Source organism: Danio aesculapii, chromosome 10, assembly GCF_903798145.1.
Source record: "Danio aesculapii chromosome 10, fDanAes4.1, whole genome shotgun sequence".
Taxonomy (NCBI): domain Eukaryota; kingdom Metazoa; phylum Chordata; class Actinopteri; order Cypriniformes; family Danionidae; genus Danio; species Danio aesculapii.
In genome coordinates, this window is record NC_079444.1 from 11,351,932 (window position 1) to 11,373,684 (window position 21,753).

The 21,753-nt window shown below is 36.9% G+C and overlaps 1 protein-coding gene across 1 annotated transcript in view; it reads left to right on the forward strand.

Moving 5' to 3' along the window:
- The window catches only part of sardh (sarcosine dehydrogenase), a 150,518-nt gene that overhangs the window by 61,667 nt on the left and 67,098 nt on the right, over positions 1-21,753 (forward strand). Inside the window, exons 11-12 of the mRNA XM_056466759.1 lie at positions 4,211-4,301; positions 7,493-7,634. Of these exons, the coding sequence (XP_056322734.1) occupies positions 4,211-4,301; positions 7,493-7,634 (233 nt within the window). The remainder of the gene's footprint in view (positions 1-4,210; positions 4,302-7,492; positions 7,635-21,753) is intronic.

Genomic DNA, 21,753 nt, shown 5'->3' on the forward strand with positions numbered 1-21,753 from the left:
CTTTATTTTAGAGGTTTAGTGGAGATGGGTCATTTTTGACCTGCAGGATAAACGGAAAAAAACTAAATCTGAGACCACAAAAATGTTAAACTATCTCTTCTTTAGAATATGGCTTAATCTGGCACAGTAGGAGCTACAATAACTACAGTACATGTGCACTGATTGGACAAATAGATCCTGTGCGAAACATTGTCAGTGTTTCTTAACCACGTTCCTGGAGAACCACCAACACTGCATGATTTGAATGTGTCCTTTGTCTGTCACACTCATTACAGTTCTTTCAGTCCCTGCTAATGAGTTGATGATCTGAATCAGGTGTGTTTGGTTAAGGAGACAATTGCTGCATCCCAATTCGCTTACTATCCATACTAAGTAGTATTTGAAAATAGAATTAGTATGTCCCAAATCGTAGTATGTTGAAAAGAGTATGCCAAAGGTTCCCAGATGGTTTACTATTTCCGGTAAAAAGTGTGGAACAGTCTGTGCTCTAACTGCTAATATTGCCCACAATATATTGAGTGTTTGATGTGAATTTGTTTAGAACTACAAACGCGGGTGAAAAGTGTAAATAAACTACAAACATGGTGGGAGTGCGAGTGCAACCATCAAGTGAAGAGTCTTCAGTAAAGATGTTTGTATGACTGTTAATTAATATCTAGTCCCCTGGAAAATATTTATATCGCGTTTCCTGTGTTTTATTTTAATCTGCAACAACAATGTGAGCTTTTATAAAGATGTGTTTGGACATTAAATTTTGAAAGCATAATTATCCAAAAACCTGAGGAGATTTTATTGCATGAAAGACTCGTAAATGGGAGATTAACCTGCTGCTGCTTCTCGAATAAGTTAGGAAATTAAATATGAAAGAAATGTGGATGATTGACGGCGCTCATAACCAAGAAATATAACTGTCTGTTAACAAGGAAGTAGTATGTCCCAAAGCTTGTATCTATTTTTCCTTCACAAAAAAAAGTACATACTTTTAGGGTGTGGTATAAGTATGCGAATTGGGAAGCAGCAATGAAAAATGTGCAGATGTGGTTGAGAAACACTGTCATTGGTGAATTATTTTCTTAAACCTTCTTTTTGCACTTTCAATCCTATAACTTGTATATTTTATTAAATTCAAAATTTATTTATTTATTTATACAAACCTGCTATTAGCGTCAAACAATATCTAAGTGTGAATTCTTGAAACAAGGTTAAAATCATAATATTTTCATAAGCGCGCCTCTAAAACTGAAGCGTTCTCCAGCAGCTGTTTTATGACAGAATTAACAGCTATTCATTTGTGTCATGGTATGTACAGTACTATGGGCTTAAAGTGCTTATAATTGGACTTTTTGAAATATAACTACTTCAAACTCTTGAAAATTGCCATGTCTTTGAATAGGTACTTGAAGTGCTACAAATATTGAAAGCCCATATGGAAGCAGGGTTTTCCACAGAGATGGCAAACGTATACAAACCCTTTACTCAAGTAGAAGTTCAGATACTCATGTTTAAATTGACTAAAAGTTGAAGTACTGATTACGCTTTTGTGCTCAAGTAAAAGTAAAGAAGAACAGCCTCAAAAATGTATTTAAGTAAAAAGTACCCATTACTACTACATGTTGTAGTTTCACTAGGTAGGTAAATAACCAGTTTCCCCATCACGATCACCAGTGATCTAACCTTCATAGATTGCTAGAAAACCTTTACATGGACTACAATCCTGTCTCATATGAACTACAAGTCCTGTCATGCAACAAACGCACACACCTGCTCCAAGTCTCCATTGATTAGACTCACACAGCTGATGCTGCTCAAAGACTGATTACAAGACTATAAAAACATCACAAACACGCACATTGTTGCTGAGTCGTGTTATACGTTACTGTGAACTTTACGACACATTTTCCTTGCCTTGCTTTTTGGTGTTAGACTTTTGCTTTGTTGTTTTGTTTGTTTATGTTGTCTGCTGCATGCCTTTTTGACCATCTGCCTGTTTATTGACCACGACTCTACTGCCCAGATGCATATGTTTGTTCCTGTGTTGACTGTTGCTTGTCTAACCATTCTTGTTAATAAACCCTGCATTTGGATCCAAATTCCATTGTCAGCATCCAATCACATTACAACCCCCATGTATCATCATCCTGAAGTAAACTCAGTGTTCCTCATGTTGTTTTGCGGCTGTTGGATAAAAAACAACAGCTGCCATTAATGCGCATACACTCTAAAATAAATAATGTCTATCTTTATAAATAATTTCTTAAGTTTTACACTGAATTCTGTCCAACATATATTATATTTTTGGAATTTTATATTAGAATTTTTTTTATGAATATATTGGAAATATATTGTCTTTTGGTAAAATAAATACTTATCGTATCGACTGCAAACTATTTTTTTTTTTGCCTTAGCATCTCTTATACATAAACCATTATTTTAGTGTTTTTTTTAATTCTGTGCTAAAAGCTACATACACAGGCATGACTACAACCTGCAAAACATGTGCATGATCTTTCATTCACGTGATAAATTCAGGATCCTTTGCATTATATTTTTATTCATGAATTGCGCGTTATAGTTACTGTTGTTGTAAAACATTTGGTAAAAAAATTTATGAAGATTATAATGCCTATAGGTAAAATCATAAAGCCAATAAAAAGAATTTATAAAAAATGTTAAACAACATAAATTCTGTATGAGGAAATATGAACTAATCGAAAATAAATCTAAATGCACATTATTTTAATAAAGTATTTGATTGTTTTAGTACTAAATGTACAAAACTTTACAAAAATCTTTTTTCGCGGTATTAGATTGAAAGACTGGATAAATCCCATGCAGTATGACTGTATGTGGACAAAAGACTCCAACCTTAAGCATTTGTATGGCATATTTTTTAACTGGATTGTGTCTCTCTTGTTAATTGTGATCTAATTGAGCAAACCGAGTCTTATTATTACCGTGTAAACATGACAGCATCAGTCATGTTAAAATCGCTGATTCCCTCTGTCTCATCTGCGTACTCATCCTTGCCTTTCTTATAGTAATCTTCATAAACTAGTGTATGTACGGTGCATGATAGCCTTGGTTGAAAAAGCCACGCACTGCAGCATGCAGGCACGCCATGACGAAAATAGACTGACTGCATCAAAAAGCCATTCAATTTGCACAATGACAAGAAATAATATAGATCACGCCACCAAACACATGAAAACATAAGTAACGAGCCTGATTTAAAAATGTAAGGAGTAGAAAGTACAGATATTTGTGTAAAAATGTAGGGAGTAAAAGTAAAAAGTTGTCAGAAAAATGAATAGTGGAGTAAAGTATCGAGACCAGAAAAATCTACTTAACTACAGTAACAAAGTATTACTTCCCATCTCTGGTTTTCCATAGTCTAATCAGTCTGACTATATTTTTATAATTTAAATACAGAAATATTTGTGAACTTTTCACTATTTAACATTTCGTTTTCACCGGTTTGACCGGTTTACACTGTTATTATTATTATTGTTAGTTTTCCTAGCATGGTTTATTTCCAATTTCTTAAATTTCGCAATGATTAAATTCTTTCTAAAAATAAAATAAGTCTATATAAATAGTTTTCTAACTTTGCTCTCTACTCTACATCAGGCCTCTGATAGTCTCTTTTTTTTGTAAGCACTGCTTAAATCCTTATAATTTGAAGCACATCTTAGCATTTCTCTGCTATGTGATGTGATCTCCAGAAACCGCATGTGGGAGGTGGTGTGTGTAAGAGATAAAGCAGTGACTCTGCATGGATTCAAGCTGGCCATTACTCAGCGCCTCTGTGCTTGCTGGCTAATGCTAATGAAGTCATCCGCCAGCTAATGAGCCAAAAAGCCTTTAGAGACACGCCAACATCTCTATGGGCGCTTTGGTATGACTCTTACAATCCAAGATCCTGTCGCCCATTCCTTTCACTCCCCTTTATTACATCTCACAATGTCCTTCTTACCTCCTTGAATTTTTTTATTTATTTATTTTTTATTTTATTAATTATTCTCCTCCTGTTGGTTTAAGATTGATACAGTCTGACAGAAAGTGAGGTTGAGGATGAATTGATTGACAGCTGTCGGTCAAAGGTGCTTTGTAGCCTGTTAAACGCTGTGGTGGGGTGTTTAGGGTTTGTACACTAGTTTGACTGATTTTGGGATAAAGTTGACTGACGTGTGCGGTGTGATTTGGTCGGCAGGTATGATGTTAGGGGGAGGATGTGGAAAAGAGCTGGCTCACTGGATCATTCACGGCCGTCCAGAGAAAGACATGTACGGATATGATATCAGGTATGTTTACTGTGAGCAAATGTGGTGTTAATTTACTGACATTTAGATGGAGCAGTCTAAAAATGGGAATTTTAGTATATTGAGTTGGATCTGACACAAATGAATACTTGCACTTCAGTGAGTCAAAGGCAGTTCCGAAAGATTCGTTGAGTTGTGAAGTTGTTTCAACTGCTCACATATCATGTGCATTTGAGAATGTATTGTGCCAGCCATTTTCCCAAACTTTTCATAAAATGTAATGTCAACAAGTCAAGACAATATATATTTGAATGTTGCTTAACCTTATTTTATTAAGTTAATAAGATTTCAACTAATGTTTTTAGTTATTCAAAGTTTAACTTAAAGAACCCCTATTATGCATTAAAAAAGGTAATATTTTGGTTTTGGGAGTCTCCAACAATAGTTTGATATTCACGCAAGGTCAAAAAAACACTTTCGATGTCTTATAATATGCATTTATTTTTACCTGATTATCCCAACGACTCCCAAATGATTCGTTCAGCAATTCATTTGTTCCCAAACCCCTCCTTAGCGTGATGCTAATCTGCGCGGATTGGTCCGATGACCCATTGAGATGTGATTGGTCGACTGCATTCAGCGCGAGACAGAGAGAAATGCCCAGCATGGCTTATCAACAATATTAAAGTAGTCAGAGTGCAGAGTGTATGTGTTAGCCCAGTGCAGGAGTGTATTACAGCAATGCAGTTAAACACCTGCATATTGCTCTATTCTTAACCATAAGTAAAAACAGTGACACACATTCAGTGTTAATCAACACAGCGGCAGAAGCTGAACTATTTTGAAACTTGTCTGCCACACTTGTGTAGGAACAGCTGACGGTGGCCATAGCAACAACAAACGGCAGAGGATTGTGAGCTCACTAATGTATTTAAATCTGTAAAGAATGCGGCATGCGTCGTGTTTTCAACGTAGTTGTAGACGCAATATGAGAGTATAAAGAGTTAACCAGATACAGTACAAGCCGCGTGGAGCAGTTATAAGTAACAAAACACAATTAAATACAGAATTTGCAAGCTAGTGAAAACAAGGAGGCAACCATTTTAATCTCACTTAAGTTACTTACACTTGTGAAATGGAGGAAGGAACTGATCCATGAACTGTGTACTGTAAAGTTCCTGTCAAGCTCTGACAAAGTCCCATACATCAAAAGACTATTGATGCATGGGACTTTGTCAGAGCTTGACAGGAACTTTATGATCCTTCCTTTAACAAACGGTAGACAAATCCCCCGTTGTAAGCATGTAGATTGCAAAAGCACTCATCAGAAATATGACGGGACACACTTCAGAGCACAGCTTCCTCGTGACATCATTCAACTGGGATTTGCTACAGTGTTTGTCTTATTTTTCTTTCAACAGTGTTTGAAGGCGGGACTCCGGGCGTTAAATTCTCCCAGGTGTGCACGCGTAACAAATGGTCGGGGCTTGAGTTCCATTTCGACGTCACGCTGATAAGGCTAAAGACTCATTGTCACGGTCATTCATTTGAACCACTCTGAGTCGATTCTTTCATAGATGAATCAATAGTTTTAAACATGATGCACTTTCAGATTTAAACATCAGCTAGATATTTTTACTTCACTTAGAGCTCTGTTATGCTCTGCATGGAAGGTCACTTTCAAAAACCCATAATAGGGGCTCTTTAATATTTTTGGTCAGTTTGATTGATGTAAGTTGAGATCACTAGAAAAGTTAATTTGACTAATTAAAAAATGTAGACAACATTTTTTTTACAGTGTGTCAAAGTAAAATCAGCATAAAAGCATGAGGATTTTGTGTTTGCATGAACATTACAGTTGTAAATTTTAGTAAAATGATTATATTATTCCAAAATGCTCATAAAATTTAATTCATTTTACAATATAGTTGAATTTTTTTTATGTTTTGGTGGTGAATAAGAAAATTCCCCCTAAATAAACAAAGCATCTTGAGTGTTCAGAAATATGTATAAATGTAACAAAATATTGAAAAATAAGTGTAAATTACTGTACTATAAATTTACTCTAAATTTGAAATAAATAAAATATTCATGAAAACGATTATTATTTTATTATTGTTGTTCTTGTTATAAAATACTAAACTTCTTGTTTTCATTTTAGCATAGAATGTTCTTTATTGTACTTTAAAAGCTTTATGGTTTAACAGTTAAAAATAAAGAAATTAATATCTATAAGATAAATACTAGTATTGGAGTTTTTAGTTACAGTCAACATTATGCAGCCCAGGCATTTTAACCATTATGTTCTGTTGGGGATGTTTTCATCTACTCCGACCACAACTTGGTTTCAACTAGCAGAATGATTTTGGGGGAAAAAACCTTATTTGACACAAATTTGGGGAAAATACTTTGAATAAAAAAAACAACAACAACAAAACACTCTACACTACACTTTTTTGCCTTTGCACAGGCCTTACTAAAGGGTTAATGGTGCCAACTGTTGATCAACTGTAAAAATGACAAATTTTACCTCTTCCCCACTGGGAAAACCACCAACAGTCAAAAATGCATGATTATTTGGTCTCATGGTTATACAAATAAAAAATGTGGTTATAATGGAAGTCAGTGGTGCAAAAACAGCCACCAACAGTAAATTATGGGGAAAAAATGAAATTCTTATTCTGCACAAAAACTAACAATGCATAAAAAGCAATGCATAATTGTTGTTACTAATCATTCACATGTCCAAGTCTGTGATTAAAGGTAAAAAAATCCACAATTACATTTTTTATGTTGAAAATACATCATTTTGTGTGTTTTTGACCAAATCAGTGACATCATTTATGAATTTGGCAATTGGCATAAGCTAAAATATTGTAATTTTTGAAAACATTTAGTAGTTTGGATCAAGACTGAGGTTGATTAACAGATTTATCTGATGCATTTTTACAGCAGTTTAATTCAGTGGATGTTTTCATCCCTAACATAACAAAAGGGTAGTAAATTTGAAAGGGTTAAATACTTTAAAAACACTGCACTGGGCTTTAGTGGTCACAGGTTTTGGTCACGTCTGTGAAAGGATCTTCATGACAGCAGCTCAGAATGTCAGATGGAAGTATTATGAAGGTCAGGCACATTTACTAAGCGCAGCAAACCCGTAACTCACTGTCCATTCACTCTTCAAACTGTTGTGTGTGTGTGTGTCATTTCAACTGCTTTTGTCTCTATCTCAGGCGTTTCCATCATTCGCTGACCAACAACAACCGCTGGATCAGGGAGCGAAGTCACGAGTCCTATGCCAAAAACTATTCTGTAGTTTTTCCATTTGATGAGCCTTTGGCAAGCCGAAACATGAGGAAAGACCCCTTCCATCAGGTTCAGCACTTCTCTTACTGCTCTCTGTTCCCTGATGAAGCACTGGCTGAAGTTTGTTCTTTATGGTCCAGTATTATCAGATAGTGTTTACTATACATAAGGAATGCACCGATATAAAAATTCTGGGCTGAAACTGAAAAACTCTGAATACTCTTGGCCAAAAAGTGAAACTGAAAAATGCTTTGAATGAAGTATTATTTTATTAAACAATATAAAGTCATTTTGTAGTACCTTTAAAATCTTAACTTTAAAATTATACTGATTTTTACAAAAACACAAGCTAATACAATAACCACATTTTATTGACATAAAATATGTTATGACGGTGACCGAGTCGAGAGGTGTCAATTTTCCACATTGCCATGACAGCACAGCAGCGCTATTGAAAGCAGAAGGAACAAGTATACTACTGTATGTAGAAATGTCTTGTTGGGGCTTTATTTAATACTTATTTAAGCTTTTTCGGTGAGCATGTGCAGTTCATGCTCTACAGCAATGGTCTCAAACTGAATTCCTGGGGGGCTGCTGTTCTGCACAGTTTTGCTCCAACCCTAATCAAACACACATGATCCAAATAATCGAGGTGATCAAAAGAGACTTGATTAGACACCTTGATTAGTTGCATAAACTGTGTTTGATTAAGATTGGAGCAAAACTGTGCAGAGCTGCGGCTCTCCAGGAATTCAGTTTGAGATCTATGCTCTAGAGAGTGAAAGATTGGGCTGTGTTGTTGATCATAGTCGGTCATAGTCGCTGCTCTTTTGCCATTGCGTATTGCAAACCATTGAAATTAATGGGTTGCACAGTGCTTTCCACTTCCAAAAAAGCATAGGCTTAGTTCGACTCATATTTTCATACGAAGACCATAAATGCCATTTTTGGCCAATAGTTTTTCACAGTCGAACATTCGGTGCATCCCTACCATGCACATTAGACAGACTCTTTTGATATTTTTTTAAAGCTTTGTTTCATGTAAAGGAAGAAAACTAATCTACTTTGTTTCATAAATTATAAGTCTGTATTTAAATCAATGGTACCATAAATTTCCATAAACATACTTTGAATTTACAATTGAAGTCAGAATTATTAGCCCCCCTGAATTATTAGCCCGCCTGTTTATTTTTTCACCCAATTTCTGTTTAACGGAAATATTTTTTTCAACAAATTTCTAAACATGATAGTTTTAATAACTCATTAATGATAACTGATTTATTTTATCTTTGCCATGATGACAGTAAATAATATTTGACTAGATATTTTTCAAGACACTCCTATACAGCTTAAAGTGACATTTAAAGGCATTCTATAATGATGGTTTGTTCTGTAAACTATCGAAAAAATATAGCTTTAAGAGGCTAATAATTTTGACCTTAAAATGGTTCTTAAAAAATTAAAAACTGCTTTTACTCTATTTGAAATAAACCTAATAAGACTTTTGCCAGAAGAAAAAATATTATCAGGCATACTGATAAAATGTCCTTGCTCTGTTAAACACCATTTGGGAAATATTTAAAAAAGAAAAAAAAATTTAAAGGGGGTGTAATAATTCTGACTTCAACTGTATATTAAAAATGATAGACAGAGAGACAGAAAGATAAATAGATATTAAATATAAAATTATGTTTTGTTTTCAAATTTGAGTAATATTTAATGTTATTATATTTCTTATTAATGTTTATTTTATTTGTAGTTTTGTTTATTAGTATTTATGTAAAATGCCATATCATAAAACAAGTAGTACCTAAGGTGTTTTCAAATTCATCATTGATTTTTCTAAACTCAAACAGAAATCAAGGTGGAAAATATCGATGTAAAGTAAATAAGATGCCATGTAATAAGTAAAATGTACTCTTCTTATTTTTTTTATTTATATAGTGGTGCTTGTTACAAAAGATGTATCTGTGCACGTTTTTATTTTGTTACAATTATTTCAGTAGTCACAAATAAAAAGGCTTATTTTATAGTTAAATTGAGAACTTAAAGATTTTCTGAATGAGAAAAAGCTTTTCCCAAATTGTTAAACTCTGAAAAGATATATTTCCATGTGTAATTACATTTTGATTGCAATTAATTCAATTTAAGTCATTTTATTTTTTAATAAAAACTATCCAATTAAATATTTTTTGAAAAATTCAAAAAAAAAATTCACGCTGGTAGACAAAGAAGACAAGGATTTCTTTGACAATGTAGATATTTTCACCAGCGATCTTCGTTAAATCGAGAGGGGGGGGTGGGGGGTGGTTTTCCGGTTCTGTGGAAGGGGAAACAGGATCAGTGGTTTGAGGAGTGACACATGGAAAGTTGGTTATATTCTGTAGTGCAGTGATAGATTGAGGTACGGTGAATGGTCCCAGGTAGCGGGGACTCAGCTTTCTGCAGGGCAGGCGGAGGCGGATGTCTCTGGTGGAAAGCCATACCTTATCCCCTGGTTGGTGAGTAGGATTCAGTAGGTGGTGACGATTGGCATGAGTCGTATACCTCTGCACTGCTCGCTTGAAGATGGACATGCACTGAGTCCCATACCCTCTCACTCTCTTGGAACCAGTGATCCACCGCGGGCACTTCCGAAGTTTCCCCCTTCCAGAGAAACAAGGATGGCTGATAACCTAGGACACATTCCAAGGGGGTTAGACCAGTAGAGGTTTGACAAAGGGAATTTTGTGCATACTCAGCCCACGGTAGATACTGGCTCCATGTGTTTTGGTGGTTGCTGCAGTACGAACGGAGGTACCGAGAAATCTCTTGAATTTTACGCTTGGTCTGTCCATTCGTCTGCGGGTGTTAGTCAGAAGAAAGGCTGATGGTAGTACCCAGGAGACTAAAGAACGCCCGCCAGACCCTGGAGACGAATTGAGGTCCACTGTCTGATACAATATCCTCTGGGAGCCCATAATTTCGGAAGACATGTTGGAAAAGGGTTTTGGCTGTTTCCACAGCTGTAGGGAGACCTTTCAGAGGGATTAGTTTACAAGACTTTGAAAATCGATCAAGAATGGTGATATACTCTTGTGATGAAGGCAGATCAGTGGCAAAGTCAATTTCCAAATGGGTCCAGGGTTGGCAGAGAATGACTAATGGCTGCAGTTTTCCTTCTGGCAGGCAGCGTGGTGTTGTAGTGATGGCTCAAACCGAGCAACCTTTAACCTACTGGGCGACATCATGGGTCATTGTGGGCCACAAATACTTTTGTTTGAGGAGCGAGAGAGTCCGCCTGCTGCCAGGATGTCCTGAGCCGAGGCAGGTGTGCGTACTATCCAGGAGCGGTATACGATACCTAGTGGGCACATAAAGAAGGCCTTGAGAGAGTTCAGGAGGAGCTGGCTCCTCCATTGTGGTTGAGCGGATATCCTCATCGAGTTGCCACAAAATCAGAGCGACGACGACATAAGGTGGTAGGATATGTTCAGGAGAATCATGGTTAGAATCAGGTGAGTACATCCGTAAGAGAGCATCAGCTTTCACATTCTTATGGCCAGGCTGATAAGTGATATTAAAGTGGAATCCTGCAAAGAACAAGGACCAGCGAGCTTGACAAGCATTGAGGCATTTGGCATCTCGAAAGATACTGAAAGTTTTTATGGTCTGTAATGACAGTGAAAGAACATTGAGCCCCTTCAAGCCAATGTCGCCATTCTTCAAGCGTGAGCTTTATGGCCAACAGCTTGCGGTCCCTAATACCATAATTTAGTCCTGCTGATGTTAATGTCCTGGAGTAGTACGCACATGGATAAAGGGCTTTGGGTCCACCAGACCATTGGGAGAGTACGGCGCCTACTCCAGTGTCAGCGGCATCTACTTTAACGATAAAAGGAAGTGAAGGGTCCGGATGATGGAGAATGGGTGCCATGGTGAACATATTCTTCAGTTTGGCAAAAGCATGATGCGCTTCAGGGGTCCAGGTGAGAGTACATTGTCCGCCTTTTAGGAGGGAAGTCAAAGGAGCAGAAAGGATACTATAGTTCTTTATGAACCATCTGTAGAAGTTGACAGCCCAGAAGTCGTTGCAGTTCTTTGAGGGTCTTCAATGTTTCCCATTGAGAGATGCCGTCCACTTTGCCCATGGTGACCCCTTCGGCTGTGATCACGTATGCGAGAAAGGAGATGGTGGTCTTATGGAATACGCACTTTTCGGCTTTGAGGAATAGTTGATTTTCTCGGAGACGTTGAAGGACTTGTTGAACATGATATTGATGTTCTTTTAGATTACAGGAATAAATCAGGATATCATCAAAATAAACAATCGTGAAATGATGGAGGAAGTCTCTGAAGATTTCATTCATGAAATTCTTTAAGATGGAAGGACTGTTTGCTAGGTCATAGGGCATGATCTGATATTCATAATGGCTGGAGGGGGTGATGAAAGCCGTTTTCCATTCGTCCCCTCTCGGATACGGATCAAATTATAGGCACTTTGAAGAACGAGTTTGCTGAAGATGCGCACTTCTCTCAGCTCTTCCAGAGCAGCGGGAACCAGTGGTAATGGGTAAGCAAACTTTACATTAGCAGAGTTCAGCACTTGATAATCGATACAGGGCCTTAATCCTCCATCTTACTTGGAGACAAAGAAGAAGCTGGATGCAGCTGAAGAGGTGGATGGTCTGATGAAACCTTGAGCCTTGTGTGATGGATGAATTCAACGCTTCGTGCTCAGGACGGGAAAGAGGGTATATTCTTCCGTGCGGTAATTTGGCGTTTGGCAGCAGGTCGATGCTACAATACCAGGACCAGTGAGGGGGTAACTGGGTGGCTCGTTCCTTGCTGAAGACGTCAAACGTATCCCATTTGATGTTGGGTTGATGTTGTTTAAGCCATGGTCTGCTCAGGATGACCTCAACGTTGGCATGAGGGAGGATGAGTAATGTAAGCTTCTCTTGATGTTTGAGGAGAGAGAGAAGAATCACTTCTTTCGTACGTCGGGATATCTTGCCATCGCCTAATGGTTAGGTCTGAATGGTGGTAGTTTGATACTGAGTCCCATTTCAAATGGAGAGAATACGGTGGTTGGAGATGAAATTGGATGAGATAAAGTTTCCAGCCGCTCCAGAATCCACCAGCACATGTATGGGGAGAGTACAGGAGTTTAATTAATTCTGCTTGCATATGTGGTATATGAGATACAGAGGGTGTGAAAATAACCTTACTCACCATTAGGCAAGGCGGACGAACTGGGCAGGCTGAGATGAGGTGAGTGGATTCTCCGCAGTACAGGCAGAGCTGGTTGCGAATTTGCCGTTGACGTTCGGTGGATTCCAGATGGTATGAGTCCGTAATCATCGGCTCTTTGGCTTCCGGCGCTGGTGATGGAACACTGGGAGGTAACATTGGGTTAACAGACGAGGAAGAAGGACAGGCAGATAAATGTTGTGATACACTGATAGTTTTCTTGATGAAGGTTTCTAAATCATCATGTCTATCATCATAAATGACCATTTGTTTCCGAATTTGAGGATAAGCCGCTAGGAAGGCCACTTGATTCCACCCACTGTTGGCAGCAAGTGATCTGAACTGCAGCTTATACTCATGGATGGAGAGGTTCCCTTGGCATAGGTTAATTAGTTCATCGTGTACTGACAGGGAGGTGAGCGGGACTGCAAATACCGTATTGTAGTGTCTTACAAACGTTTGTGAGGTGGTGATCACCGGACTGCTGCCATTCTATAAAGCATCTGCCCACTGTAGAACTGGACCTGAAAGCAGGGATATCATGAAAGCTACTTTCGAAATTTTGTTAGGAAATTGGTGAGCATTAGCTTCCATATACAGTGAACATTGAAGGAGAAAACCATTGCACGTGCTTGGTTCGCCGGAGTAATTAATGGGTCGAGTGGGGTGCTTGTGATGACCACTGGGTTGGAAGTGGCGCTCAAGGGAGCAGAAGGGATTTTCTTCAACAGCTTGTAATGTAAACATCTGATGTTAGCGATCTCGCATATAGTTCGTTCTTGGGAAAATCAGCAGGTGAGTATACAGACACACAGTTCATCAGGTAAATAGCAGATCTTCTAGCAAACACCGCATGAGAGTAATCACTTCCCTTGATCAGTGTGAAGGGATCCAAAGGCACATAAGGAACATCCATGGAAGAAGAGGAGAAGACAATGGAGCGAAAGTGAGGACAACCATCCGACTTCAATACCGGCCAACAACTGGAAGAATGAGGTGGGTCTTTATAGTGTCCTTGATGATGGGCAACAGGTGCAGGTGATTAAAAGGCCGGTGATGGTTCGCAGGATTGGAGAGAGGTGGTTTGTGAGGGAGAGCGGTGATTGGGTGAGCAGGAACGAGCCGAGGGTGTGACACAATGGCTATCAGAGAATAAATACACAGAACACTTCCCAAAAATAAAAGGAGCAGAATTAATACATAAAGGGACAACAATGTTAGCTTCTATTTTTTATATAAAAAAAATACCCCACAATTATTTCCAGTTGTATTCATCAGAATGGTATTTGTTTAACCTAATTTAAGGTCAAGAAAATAATTCACACTTCAAAAAAAAAGGTCCTTCATTTCTTATTGATTTTATGCTGAAATATGACCAGAACACATAAGACACGAGGTCCTTTTTGCTGTTAGCGCTGCTTTTGCAGTCAGCCTAATTAGCTTCATCAAGAGAATAATGAAGCGCTGCACTAATGTCAAATAAATGTGTCTTCATCTTTTCCTCTCCTCTTTCTCTTTCTCTCTCAATGCCCCTCTTTGTCACTTTATAATCACTTGTTCTGAGGCTAAAAACTTTCCACAGGCCTGATCCCAGAACAAATTGCATTAATTACATCAAAGCGTCATCTCTTTCAACATTAATCACCATTTAAGTTGACAAATTTTTACAACCTGTTACCTCAGCTTTCTCTCAGCTAGCCAGAAGTATTGAGTTTGGATGTATTAGCCAGTGTTCTACTGCCAGCATCTGTGCAGACGCTCAAAAAAAAAAAGACTTGTTGCTAAGCTACTGCTAAAAAGACGATGTTTAAGTGTTTCCAAAAATACTGCTTTGTTCTGGCAAGGCTCCAGGCGTGAAGCCTTCATCCTTGTGAATAATAGCCTTCTGAAATATAGATAGCTAGCAATAATAACACTCTGCGTTCATTTAGACCACCGAGCCTCCGTTAGATGACTATAAATTAGACTTTCTTCCTGAATTTTTCAGCGCTTTCCAACTTGGAAATCATCCTGAGCTAATCCAGCTAAGTGCGAGATTGATACTGAAACATAAAGAAAATAGATATCTGTCTTTTATCTAATCTCAGAACTTAACTCCTCACCCAGCGTTTATGTCCACGTGTCAAAATGATGAGCATTACTTACTGTAGAGCATTAGTCATCATCATTTATTCTGTCTCATTATAAACCAATGTGTTCAGTTACGTAAAAAGTACTGGCAGCTCATTATCTGTTCTTTCTGTACTGTATTTTACATGACCAACCATGAACACGTATTAGTTCAAATTACTTGAAATGTCAATGAATATCACTTTTTGTTTTAAAATACATAGAAAAATTGTCAGAGCAGAGATCAGGGTAGCAAAATGCAATTTGAAAGGTTAAATAAAAAAATAAAAACACCCATAAATTGCAAAATACAGACGATTTCTGTTCAAATGCAGTCATATAGCTGTTATTTAACACAGTTTTAATAATATGTTTTGGATTTTTTTCTGTAGAACAGAACATTTTTCAAATTAAATAAGTTGTCGGAGCAGTGTTTAGATGCAAAAACCTCTAACTGCCATCTGAAATTTTCGGTGACACTTTATTTTGATGGTCCCTATTGCACATTTTGTTGACTAAAACTTACATTGCAACTACATGCCGATTACTTCTCATTTGAGTATTAGTAGACTGTCTGCTTAATATCTGTTGATAATGCTCCTTTAACAGACATTTAACTGACTATAAGAAACTTTGCAAGTACATGTCAACTTACACTAACCCTAACCCCAACCTAACAGTCTACTTATAATCCAGTTAGTTGGCATGTAGGTGCAACGTAACTTAAATTCAACAAACGGACCATCAAAATAAAGTGAGGGCAAATTTTCTCGTAGAATGAGCGTTTTTCCTCAGCCTCCAATATTTTTGTTCAGTTATTTCACTTTAAAGGCAATGCAAAGAATTTATTTTTGCCATAAAAGTGCATTTACTGAATGGACACACAGTAGTTTGTGAAATATTCTCATGTTAGAAGAAATTTTCAGAAGGCATTTAGAGGTTTTTGCATCTGAACTCTTCATTTCTGTTCAAATGCAGCTATATTATTTAACAATTTTTTTTACACTGTGTATGGCTTTTTTCTGTAGAACAGAAAATAAGGTATTTTGAAGAATGTTCAGACTGTTCTTTTTTATATAATATATTCTTTAATTAGGAATGCATGCTCTAAATTTATATAAAGTCTATTTGTAATTGACTTAATGCAATTGCAATATAATTAGAGGGATCGTTCACACACACAAAAAAACAAACTGGCCATCCCACATGTACAGTATGTTCTAAATGTACAGCCAAAGCAAAATTAATCATACTTCTTATTGTACATTTATGATGTAAAATGAACTGTCAGTGCAAGAAACATAATAAACATTATTAAAATGTTATTAGATTTAATTTACAGTCTCTACAAACAACACTGAGTTATATTGGCATTAATACTCATTTTACATTACAACAGTTTCTAGTATGGCTGGGGGGATTTTGTTCTGGAGTGGATTGGTATTTTTTATGTATTTTATTCAGTAGTCACAAATAAAAAGCATTATTTTATAGTCAAATTGAGCAACTAAACATTTTCTGAAAGATTAAAAAGCTTTTCCCAAATAAACTCTGAAAAGATGATTTGGATTAAACCAATATTTCAATTTTAATTGCAATTAATTAAATGTTCAAGTTATTTCTTTTTATAAAAACCAAAGAAATATTTTTATACAATTTTTTTCATATTGACTATCACAGAATAACAACGTTTAGAAAAGTGAGAAAAAAAATACTAAGTAGCCCCTTTTTTTATGCATCTGTAAAGGATTTGAAGTTTGGTAACTCCTGGTATTATTTCTCTCCTGGATCAAAACACATGCAAGCGCAGGTTGCCAGATTGATGACAGGAACAAGTGATTTTATCCGTGGTCTAAATAAAAGCAATGGCACGTGATAGAAGGAATTTTTTCATTTAATAAAAGGAGTTTTTGTCCTAACCAACACCTCGAATTGATATATTAGAAACAGCTTCTATTTCTTGCAGCTGAACAACAGAAAACTATGACAATCATTACCACAGGTACACCTCATGTGCTTTATTCAGTGTTAAATGCCATTTTACATGACATTTATTGTCATACTGCTGAAAGCAGCAGCAGATAGCTCACCTCAGATCTTGAATATAAAATGAACCGATTGAAATAGAATTTTAGACCTAAACACATATGAGTGATTCAGCATATGAATTTAATAATGTTAAAGATGTATTGTTAATTAATATCTATTAATTAGATTATAAACCTTACCGTTTCATGAGTGAATGCCTATTCTGTGCTTCCGAATGGCTGTATTTTAATTTCTATCATGTTTAGTCTGGTGCAAACAGCCAAATTGCTCACGAAGTGTGTTGTTAGGACATGCAGTTACAATGTAACCTGCTCATCTAATGTTTACGTTCGTAATATTTATATCATTAGCTAATAAACACATTTTCAAAGGAGAATTTTTGACTTTTTCAGATAAACAAGAATGTTCACTTGACATGTTTCTTAACCCTCTACCACACGCATTATGATAAATCTATTAAAAATATATGTGACTGTTTTTCTTTTCTTAAAATGGCTTAACTTGAAGTGCTGTAAAAAATTTAGGAAAATTGTAATTTTTTAAGATACTTTATGATGTGTTGCCATATGGCAACAACGTCCAACAGTGGATCTAACTTAGAAACTTCAAATTTAAATTTTTCCTTATAATTAAAAATTTTGTTATAGAACTTATAAATAACACCTTATACATGCTTTCCAACAACTCGTATTACCACAGTTTTCATTTATTCCATTCTTTTTTGCTGGATATTATTAAAAACAAACCTAATATTGTATAATCATGTATACAACATACAGTAAATATAAATATTTTCTCCAGTAAATATTACAACAAATAAATAACAAGTCTGGTATATCCAGATTCATCAGATCAATGTAGATACTAGCCAACAATGTTTATGTATATTTTACTATATACTATACTTCGCCTGTCTTACCTGCCTCTGAGCTAACTTGCCTGAACTGTCTCGATCAAATGTAAAGTCTGCATCATTCTCATGGTCATTAAAACCCATCTCATCCTCATTTTCATCTGCAGGAAGAGCCAGTTCTGTCCTTTTCTTGTTTCACTTACCATAGAACATGGTGGAGCTCGCTAATACACTGTTCCCTGTATTCATATCTATTCAAAAGCAGTATTGCTATTAAAACTAGATTTTATCCATAATGCAACTGTCATTAACATACAAGTAATCAACATTATATTACCAGCATTCATGTTGTTATTGTTACAACTTAAAAGTTTACAGCTGACCTTTCTAGCTCGCTAACCCATTGCAATATTGCACGTTCTACTTTTGCACAGTGTTGCCTTTTGTTAAAACACATCACATCACAAATCACATTTGATTGATTTACAAGAAACTAATTTGATTAAAAAAGTTTTTTGTTGTGAATATGTCATCATAACTTACTGAAGGTGATGTTTCAGATTTTTTGGGGGATCTGACATAATTTGATCCCTTGTTTTTATTGACGTTTACATTTGCATTCAGCAACTGCTCACAATAAAAGCCAGTCTGTCAGAAATCGCGCTACAGAAAAACACAGCATGTCATGTGACTTAACCAAAGCGCATCATTGGCTACTCTAAGGTCTTCTCTTTCCAACAAAAAAATCAATGTTGGTCTTTAAGAAACAGTGGCAGGGAAATTAACATAAGTATCATGTTGCCATATGGTGACACCGTGCAGTAGAGGGTTAAATATCTGTAAACATTTTATGGTATTTTTATGCTTTAGAAGAGTCAAAAACTTATATACACCACCTTTAAGTACTTTTTGTGCATTTTGTTATCTACTGACAATTCTGTTCCACATGAGGATGAGTAATCCATGACAGAATTTTCATTTATAGGTGAGCTTTTCTTTAAACTCTAGCTTTCTATTACCAACAGCACATGATAGGCTCAAGATAGCTGTTGAGCAAACCTTGACAGGTCCTCTTCCCTTTTAGAAACTTTCCATTCCTCCTCAACATCTACCTAAGTGTGTGTGTGTTTTGACACATATTTCTAAAATTTCTCTGTTAAGTAACAGCCTGGACAACATGTACCCGAGTGGCTCATTGGCATGGCAACAGCGGCTGATTTAATTCCTGCAAATCATATTTTTAGCTCGGGCCTGTAAAAGAACACCAGCATTATCATTATCAAAAACAATAAATAATAGCCTGTTTCATGCCGGATAAGACGAGCCGCTGCGTGTGACTCATGGAGAGATCGTCAGCTCATACTTTACTCCACCAGAATAATGTAGGAACTAAAGAAACCCTTGGTGAAGGATGGCAAATTGCCTGGCAAGCCGTGTTTCTGTGGCCTGAGATGTGAAAATGTGGTGTTGTGTGGGGGGACGATTGCTTTTTTTTTGTTTTAGAGCTCAAGAATAGCTTGAGAAATCGTGACGGGTTATTTTGAGCGGGTGGGAAACGAAATCATGAGGGAAGGATAGCACATCTAAAACTGGTTTGAGGTGAAGTTTATGGTGCACTTTTGTGAATCTGATCATGAAGGGATGATGCAAAATATTCACATAAATGGGGACTGAAAAGTTTGTAGCTTGCCCACATTTTATCACCTCGAAAGTTGTGGATGAGTGCTTTCAAATTGTTACTAAAGACCATCTACTGACCTAAAATGTGATCATTATGGGACGTGTTGTAAGAAAACACAGCAAAACAAATGTATTCATATATAAAACAAGTCACCTTTAATTCTACAGTGCCTTATACAATGTAGACTTTCTCAAAGCTGCTTTACAAGGAGGGACAAGAAAAGGATGACAATATTTTATTTTGTAGGAAATATTCATAGGCCATTTTGATATTCTTTTTTGAAACATTATTTATTGGGTTTTTTCCAAGTTAAACACAATGTACAATAAAGTACAGAATAATCTAAATAGATATTTCATCCCCACACATACTGCCCTATACAGTACATGCCTCAAACCTCCCACCCATAGTGCCACAAATAAACCATGAATAAAACTAAACAAGAAAACATAAAGTCAGGTTCTATATATGCATTTTGTCCTGTAAGTAAGAAATGAAGCTGCCGCAGTATTTTACAAACAAATCTTGAGGCTTTTTCAAATGAAATGCAATTTTTTCCAAAAATATAGTGCATCCCTAAAGTATTCATAGCGCTTCACTTTTTCAACTTTTTTGTACAGCCTTATTCCAAAATGGAATAAATTCTTTTATTTCCTCCGAATTCTACACACAATACACCATAATGACAATGTGAAAAAAGATTTTTTTAAATGTTTTTCAAAAATCTTTTTCTGTCTATATAAGGTCCCAGGGTTGACAGTGCATGCCAAAGCAGCACAAACCAAGCATGAAGACAAAGGAATTGTCTGTAGACCTCCGAGACAGGATTGTCTCGAGGAACAAGGCTGGGCGAGGTTACAGAAAAATTTCTGCTGCCCTGAAAGTTCCCAATGAGCACAGTGGCCTCCATCATCTTTAAGTGGAAGCACCAGGACTCTTTCTGAGTCTGAGCTGAGTGATAAGGAGAGAAGGGCCTTAGTCAGGGAGGTGATCAATAACCCGATGGTCACTCTGTCTGAGCTGCAGCGTTCTTCTGTGGAGAGAGGAGAACCTTACAGTAGGACAACCATCTTTGCAGCAATCCACCAATCAGGCCTGTATGTTAGAGTGGCCAGATGAAAGCCACTCCCCTCCTGGAATTTTCCAAAAGGCATCTGAAGGACTCTCAGACCATAAGAAACTAAATTCTCTGGTCCGATGAGACTAAAATTGAATTCTTTGGAGTGAATGCCAGGCGTTACATTTGTAGAAAACCAGGCATCGCTCAACAGCAGGCTAGTACCATCCTTACAGTGAAGCATGGGGGTGGAAGCATCATGATGTGGGGGTGTTTTTCAGCAGCAGGAACTGGAAGACTAGTCAGGATAGAGGGAAAGATGAATGCAGCAATGTACAGAGACATCCTGAATGAAAACCTGCTTCGGAGTGCTCTTGTCCCCTGACCGGGGTGACGGTTCATCTTCCAGCAGGACAATGACCCAAAGCATACCACCAAAATATCAATGGAGTGGCTTCACAACAACTCAGGGAATGTCCTTGAGTGGCCCAGCCAGAGCCCAGATCTAAATCCTATTGAACATCTCTGGAGAGATCTGAAAATGGCTGTACACCGTCACTTTCCATCCAACCTGATAGAGCTTGAGAGGTACTGCAAAGAGGAATGGGCAAAAATTCCCAAAGACAGGTGTGCCAAGCTTGTGGCATCATATTCAAAAAGACTTGAGGCTGTAATTGCTGCCAAAAACTCTTTCTTCACATTGTCATTATGGGGTATTGTGTGTAGAATTTTGAGGAAATCAATGAATTTAATCTATTTTTGATTAAGGCTGTAACATAAAAAATATGGAAAAAGGGAAGTGCTTTGAATACTTTCCGGAAGCACTGTACAGTATAAGAAGACACTTCTTATACGTTATACGTTTGATGGCTGCTAGTAGGGCTAGTCTGACAAATCTCAGATTAATGCGTTGTTGATCAAGTACTGTAGTATCCGTAGAGGGTAAGTCAGGGCAAGACCACAGCAAATGTAGGAGAGTCCCTCTATCTGCTTTACATCTAGAACATAGCTCTGAGTAAGAGCTTTCAATGGAGTGCAATCAAACTAGAGTATAGTAAACTCTTTGTATAGTGTTAAATTGAATGAGTTTATGATGACTATTGATAGAAAAAAGTATGAGCTTTCTCACATATTGTTTCCCATTCATCATCTGTCAATGAGCACTCCTAATCTTTTTCCCTCATAGATTTTGTCACGAATATTACCA